General features: G+C 32.5%; 1 protein-coding gene and 1 pseudogene across 1 annotated transcript; one reads left to right on the top strand and one right to left on the bottom strand.

The window, feature by feature from the left end:
• Window positions 1–692: 692 nt before the first annotated feature.
• Window positions 693–3,763, bottom strand: LOC110414548 (putative disease resistance protein At3g14460; annotated as a pseudogene).
• A 3,581-nt stretch (window positions 3,764–7,344) lies between these two features.
• On the top strand, window positions 7,345–17,261 carry LOC110414545 (putative disease resistance RPP13-like protein 1). Its single transcript, XM_021425813.2, has 5 exons — window positions 7,345–7,876; window positions 8,812–8,918; window positions 9,001–9,081; window positions 12,511–16,715; window positions 17,124–17,261. Exons 3-4 carry the CDS (start codon window positions 9,030–9,032, stop codon window positions 16,665–16,667), a joined length of 4,209 nt encoding a protein of 1,402 aa, XP_021281488.1. The 5' UTR covers window positions 7,345–7,876; window positions 8,812–8,918; window positions 9,001–9,029; the 3' UTR covers window positions 16,668–16,715; window positions 17,124–17,261.
• Window positions 17,262–17,672: the final 411 nt, after the last annotated feature.

Genomic DNA, 17,672 nt, shown 5'->3' with positions numbered 1-17,672 from the left:
CACTAAGACAACCACGCCTTGTCTCTTGGCTGTCGGTTGTCAACCTGTCATTGTCCCTTGAATGGTTGGGCCTTTATATTTGACAAGTTTTGTTTCACTTTGGACAAAACTGGATCCACTTCCTTAATTTTTTATAGAAAAAACCAGTATCCATAACCAAGCTAGATTGATACTATACGCATTAGCAAACTCGAGAGATGAACATCTCAATTTGAATGAATTAGAATTGTTTTTTATTTTCCAGAGATGATCCTCATAACTAGAGCTAACTGTAATTTCCAATTTGTTTAAAGAAATTGTGACTTGTCAATATCGTAATAAAGCATGGTTACTATAATATCAGAAACCCAACATTCTCTCCAGTTGCATTCAGAGGTTGAACTGGCAAGCATGATCAAGATCTTGTTAACAGGAAAATCTTCAATATAAAAATTCCAAAAAGCAACAGTTGAAAAGATAAGAAATCTACAAAACCATTTCAGCATATAGCAAGGATTGAAGCATAACATTGTGTGAAACAATCACAATAAGCTTACTGAATACCATGCAAATTTTGTTTCTTTTTTAAGTTTCAAAGTTTACAGCACCCCTCGTCTTCTCCATCCTACATAATGAGTGAGAAAGTCCAACACCAGTAAAAGAGGCATTAGAAATTGGTTTTACCAAAGTGAAAACGTAGAAGAGTTAAGGTATTATATATGCATGACATCTATCTCCACGCAACGAATGTGGGCTTTCAAGGGCCAATATGCCCCTCTACCCTTTAAGCATTTTTGTCTTAAAAGTGAACATTCCCTAATACAAAATCTTCCAAGTGTTGCAAGCAAGCCTTCCCTTGGCAAGTATCCAAGCTTAGGACACTGGGAAACCTCTAAGTCTTCAAGCGAGGTCAAATTTTGGAGCCCTGTAGATAGGAATTCCAGATTATCAAGTCTTGCAATGAACAGAAAAACTAACGTAGTAGGAAGTAAATAGTTTTTATAAGGAAACGAAACTATATCTGGTGCGCCGACTATGCTTAAGTCTCTTAGATAGCTTAAAGTGTGTAAATTCCATTCCGACGTGGGCTCCTTCAGATTTTTACAGTCCCATATCTCAAGTAACAACAAATTAGGCGAAAAACCACCCTTTGGAAGGCACATGAGATTAGGATAGTCACAAATTGTTAGACATTGAAGTGCAGTAACATTTTGCATCTGATTGGGCAAATGCTTGAGATTGATGCAATTGTGAATGTCCAATTCTCTCAGCTTGGGAAATGGAAAGACTTCCACTGGGAAGGATTCCAAAGACGGACAGTTACCTATACTTAATTCCTTAAGACATGTGAGACTGCATAGGCAATTAGGCAATCTTGTTAGATTTTTACTGTTCCATATGATAATATATTCAAGTGAAGCACCGTTGTGAAGCGTCTGGTCAAAAACAGGGTCCAACTACAAGCAATCTAAAATCTTAAGGACCTTAAAGCCGGTAGGTAATTTACCTTCAGGAAAGGAAATGAGAGAAGAGCAATCAACAATCTCCAAATTCTCAAGAATAAACATGTTGCTTATGCTATTTTCAGTCTGCATCATCCCCTCAGGTAAAGACTGTAGATCACTACAATCTCGAATTTTCAGCCTTCTAAGTAAGGTGGGAAACAACCTCGAAAAAGATGTGAGAGGACACTCTTCAATCTCCAACTCTTCAAAACACTCATTGCTTTTGCAACTAGACATTATCATCCAATCAGGTAGGTACTTCAGTGCCGAACAATTTTTGAGCTTAAGAACTCTAAGTGTGGGCGGGAAACCTGTCTTTGCAAAGGAGACAAGTTTCGGATAGGACTCAATGTGCAAATTTTTGAGAGACGTAAGCCTTTGAAGACCACAAGGCAGCTTCTCTCGATTACCACAATTCGTGTCTCCAAAGCTGCATGGTAGATCCTTCTCATTTTCTGCAAATGATGCAAATTGAGAACAACCTTCAATTTTCAAGCACTCAAGAGAAGTAATATTGTGTAATCCAGCTCCCTTCTGCCACAAGAATATAGTCCACTACAATTAGAAAAAACAAGAGTTTTAAATGCACCTGTAAACAGTACAATCCCACGTGGCAAACACATAATTTCTGGCATCTTGCTGATTCTCAATGTTGTTAGAGAGGTGAGGTAGAGCATGCCTGTCAGCATCTTCTTATTGCAAGCTTCAATATTTAATTCACAAAGTGATGGGAGACCTGTAGATAAACCTTCCAAAATTGGACAATTCCTAACAGTAAGCTTCGAATGGGAAAAAAGAACGTTGGGTAACGTCCTAATCAACTTGGGACAATCCTCTATTAAGAGTTCATGGAGTTGAGGAATTCTTTCCCTACATCTCCATTAGCTCTATAAGGAGAAAACCAGTTTTCCCACTGCAATATATGCTGAAACCATAAAATCTCTAAGGACGAAAAAGGCTTAAAAGAAATAAAGGCATTTCCGTAAGACTCAAAATCTACCTTTTGGACTTCATTCATGCCTTCTATGCATAATCCTTTCAGTGATGGTAATGTCCCGAGTGTTAGCAGTGACTTAGGTTTTTTGTAATTATAGAGGTTTATGGTAACCAGGTTAGCCCTTGAAGAATCGCCTAACCAAGATGGAAAACTTTTACCACCATAGAATGAAATTTTAAGCCTCTTCAGATTTTTATGAGGCTACAGCATGTCCAAAACATGCATTTTATCTTCATCATTTTGGGAATCAAAAAAATTGCACCTCCATTGCAAATCTAGCCCATTAAGGCTGTTTTTATCCTTCAGAATAGCATTTTTTGCATCTTCAGTGCCCACCAAATTTTCTAACCCCATAATCCAAAGTTCCCCTCGCAGTTGCGACAAGCCCTTCAATCTTCTAACGCCAAATACCTTGTTCTTTCCCACAATGAATTTGGACAGAATCTGAAGCTTTGCTAAATTCCCAATCCATTGTGGCATCTCTTGTAATTTATCAGTATCAGTAAGATCAAGAATATGAAGGTTAATTAGATTAACAATGTCTTGTGGCAACTGAGTAAGTTCCTTGCATCCACGAAGTATCAATGATTGTAAGTTAAGGAGAGAACCCACAGATTCAGGTAATGATTTAATTCTAGCATGAGATAAGTTTAGGTACCGTAAATGCTTCAATTAATCAATTGAATATGGGAGTTCATCAATGCAATAGCCACTCAAACTGAGTATTCTTAAGCATCTTAATCTTGGAAGCAATAGGTGTAAGACATGGCTACTTAAGTAGCAACCAGCTGCCCAAGAAGATGTATAAATTGGTAATGATATAAAAGTTCACAGGTTCTTCATTTTATGAAGATAGAAGGCTTCAAATCTTTTTGAAACATCATATTGCCGACAAATGAATGACAAATGGTGAATCTTTTCAGTACTTTCATAGCATTTCACATCCTCAAATGTATCTGCAGTGTTAAAGCATAGTTCCCCACAAACAGATTGAGCTAGATCATTTATGAGATCATGCATCACAAATCTTGTTTCATTACTACTTGAGTGTTGGAAAAATGATCTTGATAGTAAGTCATGAAAATATTCAAGACCCAGATCCTCCATTTTTTTTGCTCTTTTAGGATGTTGCAAGAAACCTTCTACCATCCATAGTCGAACTAACTCATCCGTGTCAAAATCATAGTCTTTTGGAAATATGGCACAATAAGTAAAGCATCGCTTCAAGTGGGAAAGAAAGTGATGGTAGCTCAGCCTCAGAGCTGGAACAATTCAACTTCTGTCTTCTGGTAAATCCCATATCTTGCTATTTAGTATGTCTTTCCACTCACCAAGATCTAGTTTGTTGCGTAAGAGACCTCCCAAGGCCTTACCGCTAGAGGCAAACCATTGCACCTCCGTACTATTTTCAGCAAATTTTTAGATTAGGATACCCACCAAACCCTTTTGATCCAAAAGCATGCCAGGTGAACAAAGACAAACAATCATCATTTGACAATGCCTGTAAATGGTATAACCCACAAGTAGACATTATGGATGCAACACCTTCACTTCAGGTTGTCACTAGTATCTTGCTTCCAATTGCACCCGCTGTGAAAGGTCTACTGAAAATATCCCATTGCTCGTAATTCTCATTCCAAACGTCATCTAAAACAATCAAGAACTTTTTTCCACATAGTTTCTCCTTTAGCCTCAATTGGAGCAAATTTAAATCCTTCAAATTGTAACTCTCTAAAGTAACAGCCTGCAGCATTGTCTTTGTCACTCTAACAACATCAAATTCCTCAGAAACACAAATCCAAACTCTCAGTGGCAAGTTCATCGATGACATCATTAGCATCCTACGCAACGTCTTTCAAATCGCTGAGCCAATGTTTTACTGCAGGACTCGTCGTTTGCTTTTCTTCCGCATCAGCAAGCAACGCGTCGATTTGGCGTAACAGTTTCTCCAACTTTTTCGGCTGAGTTAACAACTGCTCTTGCCTTACGAACCTCATCAAGTCAAGAGATGACAATTTGTCGAGAAGGTAACAAAACAAAGAACCGAGAATGGAGTCCATGACAGTACCGACCGCACGTTCCATCGCGAAGAAAATACACTGATACAAAGAAAAGAAAATTAGTACTTTTTATTCGTTTTCGCTGTTCTTTGAAACCCCAAAATAGAACATAACGTTTGTAGCTATTCCATGCTTTCCAGAATCTACCATGAGCGCAGATGATAGTTTCGCCATAACCCAACATTTGTTTCAGTGGAAACGAATACAAAATGCAATCAGATGATCAGAAATTACTGAAAACTGATATGTAAATCAGTAGCAGTATAACATGAACTTGCCTGAATCGATCGCATAACTGCCCCTTCAAACGAGAAGTGAAAAAAATCAAACAACACTCTCAATGTAGAATGAAACCAGAAACAGCAACCGGTTCCGTGCGTTTAAGCCCCAACAACCACTGCCCCACATTTCGCGAAATGAGTGTGTTACACGATTACGCGTGTCATCTCGCGCAAGCTTTTCATGGGGTCCCGTTCTTTGCCCTTTTCTGGTCAGATACCTTGACCTTACCTTTAACCACTCATGTAAACATGGGTTACTCGTCGTACGAGGACAACGTTACGTATGTAAAGTCCTAGACATTGCTATACTACCTTTGACAGTCCCTTTGAAACCATCTTATGTTTATCCGTCGCTATCGTGCTGGTGCAATATTCTTGTGTACAGGTCCACACTGGACGAGCATACCCTTTCGTACCGATTGTAATAAGGCAAATTGATGATGTTTGTGTGATATCATAATTTATTATGATATAATATATTAATATATTATAATTAATATTAATAATATGATTATGTAATATTTTTTATTTTTATATTAATTTTATATTAATGTTATATAGATATAAAATAATAAAAAGTATTTTTATTAATGATAATTCATTAATCATTTATAATAAAAATTTATATAATTTAAAATAAAAATATAAAAAATTAATTAAATGTAATAATAGAATAAAACTTATTTGAATATTCTTGAATAGTTTAAGAGCTTATTTGAAAATTCTACCTTAATAATCTCATTTACATTTGATATAGGACATGATATCATAATATTATCTTTATATTATATGTTAATATAAAATAAATCAAAACAAAATTTTAATTTTAATTTTCATAAAAATCAAATAAAGAAAAACTTTTAAAATAGAAAAGAATAGTGTTAATACAATATTTCTTTTTTTAGCTTGTTTTTGTCTAAAAAAATTAAAGAAATAGCAAAATATACTTTTTCTTAAGGGCAATGTTGTGTAAGAAACTAAAAATAATTATTCTTTAAGCATCTTTATGTATTTTCTTTATTTATCCTTTTAATAAAGGTGATTTTTCTTATATTATAATTCTTTTGATGAATTATGTTTAAATACGGATGTCGAGAAAAGATGAAGATCACATTTTGTTCAATAATAAGTGCATATATTTTATATTTAAATAATTTAATTTGAATTTCTTTTAAATATGTCATGATTATCAAAATTTATCAACATAAACAATTTGGGTTTTTGAGATCCAGCCAGTTCAGTGTGATTGGGCTTTAGAAGTCCAATTGCTGAACAAAATGGGCTTGTCGGGGCTCCAAACCCGACTCATTTAACAATTGTTTGATGGCTACGTAATCAGCTTTGGCCTTTTGCTAATGCTGAACAGCATGTAAAGCATCCTTAATCCTTATCTTGGATGTAATAATTGCACCAGGAAGTGGCTGTCAATGGGCCATGGCGGTGCTCGTTTCTCCATGCCCAGCAGGATGAATCGTGCTCGTCGGTGTCCTCCTCGAACTGAAATCTAAAATTTTGAAGTTCCAAGGATAGAAAAAAGAGAAGAAATGTCCTTGATTATTAGCCACACGATGATAATTAGTCATCGGTAATCAATTTCAATGAATGAATCGAAGATCGATTTCAAGATCGATTGATTTGATCTCATTTGTTCAATTTCGGTTTTAATAGAATTTATCGGTTCGAAATTGATAATTGATTCAATAGAATAAATATTGATAATTTATATTGTATATATAATTGTTGGGAAAAAATATAATATTTAAAAATTCTAAAATTATTTTAAAAAGTTTAAATAAATTTTTATTTTTTATTATATTTGATTAAATTTTTATATTTTTATTTTAAATTATTTAAATTTTATATTTTTATTTCGAATCAAATAAATTTTTATAACTAATAATTGATTTTTTCAGAATGTCACTTGTTATTTTATATCATATAATACTGATGTGATTTATTAACATATTATAATAAATGATAATATGATAATTTTAATCCTTCACATTAACATCACAATAATGTCATATAAATTAATTGTAAATTCAAAATTTTATATGAAAAGTGATTAAAAAGTAATCCGATGATCATATCATATGTCTCAACTTTTATATACATAATAATAATTAAAGAGTTGAAGATAATATATAGACTCCAAATAAGGTAAACATAAAATAATAAATGATATTTTAATTAATAATAATTAGTTAATTATTAGTAATTTATTTAATTTAAAATAAAAATATAAAAATTTTATTAAATTTTATAAAAATAATGACTAATTTTTTTTAATAATTTGAGAAATTTTTTGAGAATGTATAATGTCAATAATAAATCTCATGAATCATAAATATAAATTGATTTTCATTATTTTGATATTGAAAATATAATTTATTAATTTAATTTTTAAAATTTTAAATTCTAACCGATCCTCCGCGCTCACACGGACTCACCTCTTGGCATAATTGATAAGGAAATGGCAAAAAGACAAACCAATGACAGCCAGACCTATCGAAAATGGGTGTGATAAATGCTCCAATGATTAATTACTAATAGTATATACATCCCATGAGACAGGGAAGAAAAGTCTAACTCGCCTGCGGCATCGTTGTTTTGTCCAAAGTATGTGTGCTTTGGTCGGAGATGGAGAAACCAGCGTCTCTTCCTTCAAGATTTAAACCATACTACAGATTTTCACCTTTCTCCACTCTCTTTGACCTACGCTGCTTCTTCCTCCTGCCGTCCACTCCGCGCTTTTTGAGTTGCTGTTTTCACGAGGCAAATCTCCACGTCTGCAAGTCTCCCGGTTTGCTCCTTCGATCGCCGGACCAGAAGAGAACGTGCGCCAATAGAAAAAGTCAACGCGCGACTGAAAGAAATGGTAGAGAAGATGCTGCTACGAGTCGTGCTTTTGCTTATGAATTGTCACGCGACGAGCTCGGAACTTTCGTAGTGTACGATGTCGAGTTAGTAGAACTACTTGACGAGCTCGCCGCCGAATCTCCGCAGCGAATATTCAAGGGGAGGCCGGGCGGGTATCAACGAAGATCCAGCAAGGTTGACTCGGTCTTCGTCTTCGTCTTATTCTTCTTTTTTTTAAATAAAAATTTGCTAATATTTATTAGTTATAATACTTAACTAAAATCTTAAATTATTAAAAAAAAGTTTTAAATAATTTTTTATTATATTTAAATAATATTTTATATTTATATTTTAATATTTTATATTTACATGTCAAATCATCATATTATTATATTAAATTAATATATTATATTATTATTAATTATAATATTTTAATTAAATTAATAATTAATAATAAAATTTTATTTAATTTAAAATAAAAATATAAAAATTTAATTAAAATTAATAAAAATACAAAAACTTATTTAAATTTTTTTAAATAATTTAAAATTTTTTTTGAATATTATGTCTACTTAATACTTTTTATTTTTTATATTTTATAAATTTATTTTTAATGATTTTTTATTTTTGTACATTAAAAAACATTTATCATCTTTATTAAAAAATTCACATTTTTACTATGAACTATATCCAAAAAAAAAAGATTTCATATTTTCATAAAAATTCAAAAAAATAAAAAATAAAATACAAAATAATTTTTTATAAATATTTCATACACTAAACGGTTTTAAAATTCTGTAAACAAAATTAAAAGATTACCCACGTAAACTATATATAAAAAAAATAATCAATATATATAAACTCAATGATGTACCCAATTATAATATATAGGAGGTTAATAAATATTTATCATAGGTTAGTTTGTATTTTTTTTTTCTGAAACCCTTTTACATGCTTCTAAGACGGAAGTATCAAATTTTATTACGTAACTACACATTAAAAAAATATTTTTTTAAAAAAACGTATACGACATACATTTATAATAAAGTTAAATATTTTGATTTTAAGATTATTATTATTTTATCGTATGTGATATGTATTTATCAAGTTTATTTTATTCTTTTTATAAGGGTATTTATTCAATCTCTAATCCAAAACCCTAAGCCCCTCGAGCCGCAGATCTGGTCTTCTACTGCAAGTTATATCAAGGATCGGTAATTGTTCTTGCATTTTTCAGGTATTAAATCACAAAAACCCACAATTATTTTTAATATAATTTTAATTTGAATTTATTGTCTTACCGTAATTAATCGTTGCAGAGATCTCGATTGCCGTCACAGATCAATTAATGCTGCAATTGTTCATTAGGGCATTACCTCCAAATTACGATATTCTCCAAGGTACAAAATGTCTTAATTTATCTTAAGTACATGACTTGAGGCGATATTTAAAATAATATATAATTAATGTATTTTAAAATAAAGATAATAAATTAAATAAATATTTAAAAATAATATTTTAATTATCATTAATTGGTATTTATAAAACTTACCCTTTAAAAATAATTACAATCTGAATTAATTTAGCTGTTTTGGTTGCTTGGTTGATTATTCATATCTCATTTATCTCCTCTTTGTTTAAAAGAATAAAGAGTTATAAGAAATTGATAATTTTTTTGTGTTTATAAGAAACTTTGTAATTTCTCTTTTTACTGTCTCATATATATATATAATAACTTTAATATTATATATTGTTATACAATTTTTAAATTTGATGAATTAAGTGACATCAACTCAATTGACAAAATGATAGAGTTATTTGAAAATAAAAATATATCATAAGATCAAATATTAAATTAAAAATATTTATATCTTAATTTTTATATAAATATTAAAAACAAAAATTCTAAATTATATGTTTTTTGTAATTAAACTCTTATGTTTTTATCCCACTCAATTAAGTCTTTCTTGTTCTTGGCATAATACTCAAAAAACTCATAAATTATTTAAAAAAATTTAAATAAACTTTTATTCTTTTATTATGTTCAATCAAGTTTTTATAATTTAATTTTAAAGGTAAATAAACTTTTATGGTTAATGATTGATTAATTGTTATTAATTAAAATATCACTTGTTATTTTATATTCATATTACATTGATATAACATTTAACATAAAAGAGTAAAAAAATCACATAATTATATTATTATGTTAAATTAGTATGTTTTGTTATAATCAATTATGATGTGTCAGTATATCACATCATTATTAATTATAATATGTTAATATACCAAGCGACATAAAATTACAAATGACACTTTAATTAAATAAATCATCACTCATATGAGTTTATTTGACTCAAAATAAAAATATAAAAATTTGATTGAGTATAATAAAATATTAAAGACTTATTTAAATTTTTTTTAGATATTATATTTTTTTCTTTTTTATGAATCCAATCAAGTCTTTTTATTTTTTATTTAACATAATTAAATTCTTATTTCATAATGAAAATATAATAAACATTATTTTTAAGGATAAGAAGAGAGCACTTTTCATGTAGAATAATTAGGGAAACACTTGTTAACCTCTACCTTTAATATATAATTATAGATTATAAATTATTACTTTGATTGCTGAGATTCGATCTTATGCTCAAACATGAAAAATAATAAAAAACTAAAATATATAACGCAACGAAAAAATAAATTAACATTTAATCAAATATATAGTCGAATCTTACAAGAACAATGCTTATGTTTTTCATATAACTTTCAAATAAATTATAAACACTCATAGGTTTAAGAGTTACATACCTTACTCTATATATCGTAATCAAGAGCCAATTAACTCTAAAATAATTACTTTTTTACTTTTAAGATTTGTCAAATCTTCAACCACCCAAGTGTTTGGCCTCTAACAGTAATCCACACAGTGACTGAATAAGACTTTCTCCAAGATAGGATTTTATTTGTGCTAACAAGTTTTGTTTATAAAACTAAAGGATTAAAAATTCTTGATGAATCTTATTTTTGTCAAAAAAAGAAAATTATTTTTCTTTTCATATTTTATAAAATAGTTGAAAAGTGGTTTTTAGGCTTAGAGTTTTTAATTTGTCAATATAATATAGTTATATAGCCAAACTAAGTTGTAACCCTAAATACAACAGTTGTATTTTAATTTAATTAAGTCTCTATGAACTTAATTAATTTTTCATTTTATTTTGATCTCTTTCAATTAAGTTTAACTTAATTAATTATACTTATTTAATTCTAATCATGTCACTTAATATGTGTGACCCATTAGGCTTCTAACATGCTGACAATAAATATAAATCATAATCAAATATCAATTTGATAATTAATTTATATTTATAGATTATAAGCAACATCTAACAATACAATGAGCACCTAAATGTTAGAGAGTCAATTAAATAATTTGACAAAGTCCTTTAGTGATAAGCCTCTCAGTGCAATACGGTCATTTTATCAAATATTTCAGATATGTTATTAAATATGGCTCGGTGTTTACTTATGATATTTCATATTAGTGCTCATAATTCATGACTAATCTTATGAATTTAAGAAATTAACTTTCCTCAAATTCATCATGCTTTGGTCAAAGACTTTATACAAGTTAATCAAGAATTGAGAACAAGTGAGATACATCTCTTCATATCACTTGAGTGATGAATCATTTCTTAACCACTCATTTACCTCTGCATGCTTTATGGCATAGCCAAAAACACTCTGTTTAAGCATTTAGTTGCTTCCAAATGTGTAGGGGTGAAATCAAAGTATGTCATTCTCTATAAAAGATGACCTAGTGTCTCAAGTCTAAAGACTAATTGCACGACTATCACATGAGAACATTTTTCATAGACATTTGAGTGAAATACCAAATAGATTTCTCATAGCGGGTCATATTCAATGAACTTCTTCTTTAACAAATACCTACATGTTATCTTCAAGTATCCCATATACTTCAATCTATAAGATCGATTGTTTACTTCTCAAGTAAGGAAGCTTAGCATGTATTAGTTTTTGAGCATTGTCAATGCTCTGTCTTGGCAATTCAATGACTAAGAACAATTTTAGGAACATGGTTTCGATACATAGTGATATCATAATTATAACAATTTTATAATTCTTTTATAAGGCTTTTATGTTTCATGAGCGTCATCCAATTAATATTTAACAACTCCTTATTATTGTACTAATATGAAGAAAAATTTCTATTACATAAAATTATATAATTAAATATGTATTGAATGACAATATATATTCATTCACCAATTTAATCAGTTCAAAGTCATATAACAACATTGATTACGTGAAATTTAATATGATAAATTGATTTGACATGATAAAGATTGATAGCGTGAAATGTGTATATCATGTCAAACAATATTTATTGTGTTTAGTTATGAAATCTTATTGAGTTTCATGTGTACAAGAAGTCTTGGTCATAGTCATCAATCAAAAATAGTATTTGTAGTAATTTTATTACGAAATGAGATGTTAAAATAGATAAAATAAAAGAACATTAGCTCAATTGACTGTATTAAAAAAATTAATTAAATATAATAAAAATATATAATATATAATTTTATTATTATTATTATTCTCTTTCCATCCACTACCAAAGTCGGTTGTGCATATATTCTAATGATAATAATTAACGCTAATAGAACTTAAAGAGAGAATCCAGAATGTTACAGAAACTTCTGTGTTGTTTATGCAAGAAATTTCTCAGAAAAAAGGAGACAAAAAAACCCACGAAAGAAGAAGAAGCATAGACTGACTTTCTTCAATTCAATTGTTTCAAATAGGACAATACTGGATGGCTGGTGTTTGTGAGGGCTTCCTATCTGCTCTTATTGATGTTTTATTTGACCGGTTAGCCTCCTCTGATCTGCTCTACTTTGCACGCAGAGAGGAGGTGCATAAGCACCTCAAAAAGTGGGAGAAAGTCCTGCTGAACATAAAGGCGGTGCTGGAAGATGCAGAAGAAAAGCAATATCGGGATCGGTCGGTTAAACTCTGGCTAGCTGAGCTTCGAGACTTGGCTTACGATGTGGATGATTTGCTCGACGAGTTTGCTACCGAAGCTTTGTCAAAAAAATTGGATGCTGGCAGTCCAAATCCCAGCATGGTACGCAAACTTGTTTCCTCCCTTAATACTAAATTTAGTCCATCAGCTGTTAGATTTAATGTGAAAATGGGGTCCAAGATCAAGGAGATAACTGCAAGATTTCAAGAAATCATTAGTCAGAAAGAGTGCCTTGAATTGAGGGAGAGAGGGGCTGGGGGGTCTACAAGTGATAGAGTGGTGAGAAGATTGCCAAGTACTAGTTTGGTTAATGAATCTTCTGTTTATGGCAGGGAAAAGGATAAAAATACAATTCTTGAGCTGTTGCTGAAGAATGAAGAGCCAGGTGCTGGTGTGATTTCTATAGTTGGCATGGGAGGGATAGGAAAGACCACACTTGCTCAGCTCGTTTATAACGATGTGTCTGTTGAGGGCTTCTTTGATTTGAAAGCTTGGGTTTGTGTTTCTGAGGAATTTGACGTTGTTAGGGTGACAAAAACAATCTTACAATCGGTGAGTTTTGAGTTTTGCGATTTGAATGATTTGAATTTGCTGCAAGTGAAATTAAGCCAATTGTTGATGCGGAAGAGATTCTTGATAGTTCTAGATGATATTTGGAATGAGAAGTATGAGGACTTGATGATCCTGTTCAGTCCTTTCCAAGGAGGTTATTCCGGGAGTAAAGTCATTGTTACGACCCGTAGTCAAACTGTTGCTTCAATGGTGGGAACCGTTCCTGCTTATCATTTGAATGAAATGTCATTTGCTAGTTGTTTGTCTTTGCTCACACAACATGCTTTGGGTAGAAAAAACTTTGATGATCATCCAAATCTGAAAGTAGTTGGCGAGGAAATAGTGAAAAGGTGTAAGGGCTTGCCATTGGCTGCAAAAACTCTGGGAGGTTTATTGTGCAGAAAAGCAGATTATCATGAATGGGAAAGTATATTGAATAGCAAGCTGTGGGATTTGCCTGAAGAGAAGAGTGGCATTCTTCCAGCCCTTTGGTTGAGCTACCAACATCTCCCGTCCCATTTGAAGCAATGTTTTGCGTTTTGTGCAATATTTCCCAAGGACTATGAATTTGACAAAGATGAGTTAGTCCAGTTATGGATTGGAGAAGGTTTTATCAGTCAAACCAAAGGAATGAAGCAAATTGAAGATTTAGCTGCCGAGTATTTTTGGGATTTATTATCAAGGTCATTTTTTCAACAATCAAGTAGTAATGACTCATTTTATGTGATGCATGATCTCATTAATGATTTGGCTCAATCTGTTGCGGCTGAAGTTTGTGTCCAGTTGGAGGACAAGATGGGGTTTGGGCAGCATAATTTTTTTGAAAGAGTTTGCCACTCTTCCTACATTCGTCATAAGTATGATGTCTGTAAAAGATTTGACTTATTCTATACAATGAGACGCTTACGAACTTTCCTAGCATTACCTCTCTCAGTGTCAGATTTGGGTGCAGATAGCTACTTAAGTACTACGGTTTTACAGGAGTTGCTGCCAAAACTTAAACGCTTAAGAGTACTATCTTTGAGCGGTTACTGCATAAGTGAGCTACCAGATTCTATCGGCTATTTGAAACACTTACGGTATCTTAATTTTTCTCACACGAAAATTAAATGCTTACCTCAATCAGTAAGTGTACTCTATAATTTACAAACATTAAACTTGAGTGGATGTAAAAAACTTATTGAATTGCCTCGTGGAATAGAGAATCTGGTCAACCTTCATTATCTTGATATTGTTGATACAGATGATTTGAAGGTTATGCCTTTGAAAATTGGTAATTTGGTCAATCTCAAGAAATTGCCAAAATTTATCGTGGGGAAAGGCAATGGACCTAGGATAGGAGAGCTCGGAAGCTTGTCTAAACTTCGAGGGCTGCTTTTTATCTTTGAGTTGCAACATGTGACAGATATTCAAGATGCAAGACTTGCCAATTTAAAGGAGAAGCATGGCCTTGATGAGTTAGTTATGAAGTGGAGCAATGATTCTAATGATTCAAGTATTAGAGAAGATCAAATGAGTATTCTTGAGATGCTAGAACCTAATCGAAATTTGAAAAAACTCAAAATTTCAGGTTATAGTGGAGCAGAATTTCCATCGTGGATAGTAGACCCCTCATTTGATAACATGGTCTACCTGAGTCTCTGTGATTGTCAAAATATCAGTTCATTGCCTTCACTTGGGAGCTTACCCTTTCTAAAGGAATTGCACATAGAGGGCTTGAGTGGAGTGAAGCATGTAGGTCCTGAATTTTTTGGGGCTAATTCTTTTTCTGATAAACTTTTCCCATCCTTAAAGATTCTAAGGTTTGGGAATATGTTGGAGTGGGAGGAATGGTCTTCACCTACACAGTTTGAAGTAGCAGAAGGAAAGTTCCCTTGTCTCCATGAGCTCAGCGTTTGGAAATGTCCCAGGTTGGTCAGAGATATACCCAGCCATCTTACATCACTTGTAAAGCTTCATATTTTTGAATGTCCACGGCTTGAAGGTTCACTTGTAAGCCTCCCATCTCTTTGTGAATTGCATTTAGAGCAATGTGATTATTTGTTTCTGACAAGAGTTGTTGACCTTACCTCCCTCACTACTTTGAAGATTGAGAGAATTTCAAATCTTTCTTGTTTGCACAAAAATTTCATCGACTGCTTGGTATTGCTTGAAATTCTTGAAATTGAAGACTGTGTTGAACTTGTATCTTTGTGGCAAAAGGGGGCCAATTTAGAAAAACTTTCTTGTTTGAAGCGTTTAGTAATTGGGAGCTGTCCTCAGCTGGTACAGTTGACAGATGGAGAGCAGGAGCTGCCGTGCAACTTAGAATATATGGAGATATATGATTGTGCTAACCTAGAGAAGCTGCCAAATGACCTACATAAGCTCAGATCATTAAAAGATTTGAGTATCAAGTGGTGCCCAAAATTGTTGTCTTTTCCAAGGACTGGTTTGCCTTCTAAAATTAAAAGCCTTGCTATATGTGGATGTACAAATCTGGGGTCCCTACCCAAGGGGCTGATGCATGATGATAAGTGCAGCATCCATAAAGGTCATCTTGAATGCTTGGAGATTGTCGAATGTCCATCTCTCAGATCTTTTCCAGAAGGTGAGTTATCAGGTGCCCTTAAGAAACTTGAGATTTGGGATTGCATGGAGTTGGAGTCGCTTTCAGAGAGATTGCTACAGAATAGCAGTTTACTTGAGTTCATTGTCATCGGAAACTACAATCTACAAGCCTTCCCTGAATGCCTGTACAGGTTCAAATATCTCACTGGGTTGCATGTAATTGGATGCCCTTGTTTAGTGTGTTTTCCAGAAAGTGGCTTGCCTATTCCTAATTTTAGAAGGTTTTATATATACAATTGTGAGAGACTCCAGTCCCTACCCAACTATTTACATAACCTCACATCTCTCCAGTATCTGACAATATTTGGTTGTCCAGGCTTAACATCCTTTCCAGATGGTGGTTTTCCACCAAACCTGCTGTCACTTACTATTGGGAATTGCAGAAAAATCACATTGTCCTTTCCAAAGTGGGGCCTGTACAAACTTACATCGCTTAAAGACTTAAATGTTGGTGATTGTAATTTAAACGTGACATCTTTTCCAGAAGATTCTACACTTCCTTTGACTCTTGTCCACCTACGAATTCATCATCTGGAACATCTGAAATTCCTATCCAAGGGGCTCCAAAATCTCACTTCTCTTGAAGCACTGGATGTTTGGGATTGCCCTCAGCTTCAATCTTTGCCAAAAGATGGCCTGCCTGTTATGCTCGGGGTACTTGACATCAGAAATTGTCCCCTTCTAGGAAAGCACGATTTCAAAGAGAGAGGTGTATGTTGGCCAATCGTTTCTCACATTCCTTGCGTGAAGATAGATTATGTTGAAATCCACTGAACGAACTTTGGCAGATTAAAGTTTCCATTGGACAATAACACTAAGCAGGTAACTCCTTTTGTGTTGCAGAATCTTATGGCCTTCAACTCGGCACGAAATATTATGGATATGTTGCCTCACAATTTGGGTGAAAGAAATTACACCACCAATTCCTTAAGCAGCCAACTATAACCTTCTTGCTCTTTAGAGGGAGAAACAAAGATTTTGATGAGGCTATTCATGGGAAGATTCAAACAGTAGTTATATTTTAGGTCCATACTTTGATACTAATAAGACAATACTAGAATTTATTAAACCACCTCCCTTCTATTCTAGATTTTGCCTTGCATATTACTGCACCTAACTTGTTTGTTATGTCAGTCACTTTATCAGTTTACCTTCAAATGAACAATATTTAGTACTGCTTCCTTTGTTGACAGTTGAAAGCATGATTTCTATCTTGATTATACATTGCAGGTTGTTCATCTTAGGTCCTTGCTAAAGAAATGGCGACTGCTATACTTGAAAAGATCAGAAGAGTCATCTCCCAGTGTATCTCAATTGCATAGGACACCAACACCAAGCATTTATTGCCTCAACCTCTAATAGCATCAGTGCTGATCCAACACATTCAGACAGACATGAAGTTCAGACAGAAAAGACTTAAAGCTGCCATTCCCAATGATATCTCAACCAATTCAAATTATCAACCGCAATCCAAGAGGGAAGCATTTGACAGATTCAGATAGTCAAAACTTGAAAACAACCTTATGTAATAACTCGGCCCAAATGACATTTGGACTAATGTATCTACATTGTATCAAAATGTGACAAAGAGGTCTTTCAAGTTAATTGAAAATAATTGAGCTCAAACCATATTCTTATTCTAGGATTTATTAGAATATAAATTAGGGTTAATATAAATAGGTCATTTAAGTTTAGCAGCCTTTTTTCATTTGGTTGAGAAAATAAATGCATTAAAGTGAATTTCACAAAAATCTCTTTCTGTGGTACGATCAGGGGATT

Source organism: Theobroma umbraticum, unplaced genomic scaffold, assembly GCF_002168275.2.
Source record: "Theobroma umbraticum cultivar Fairchild unplaced genomic scaffold, ASM216827v3 scaffold_4.1, whole genome shotgun sequence".
NCBI lineage: Eukaryota > Viridiplantae > Streptophyta > Magnoliopsida > Malvales > Malvaceae > Theobroma > Theobroma umbraticum.
This window is presented reverse-complemented; position numbering and strand designations above follow the sequence as displayed.

Bases quoted from the DNA above. Each gene is read 5' to 3' on its own strand.
- LOC110414545 (XM_021425813.2), top strand. From the start codon at position 9,030: ATGCTGCAATTGTTCATTAGGGCATTACCTCCAAATTACGATATTCTC. The intron at 9,082-12,510 runs GTACAAAATGTC...TGTTTCAAATAG, and splicing joins AAATTACGATATTCTCCAAG to GACAATACTGGATGGCTGGT.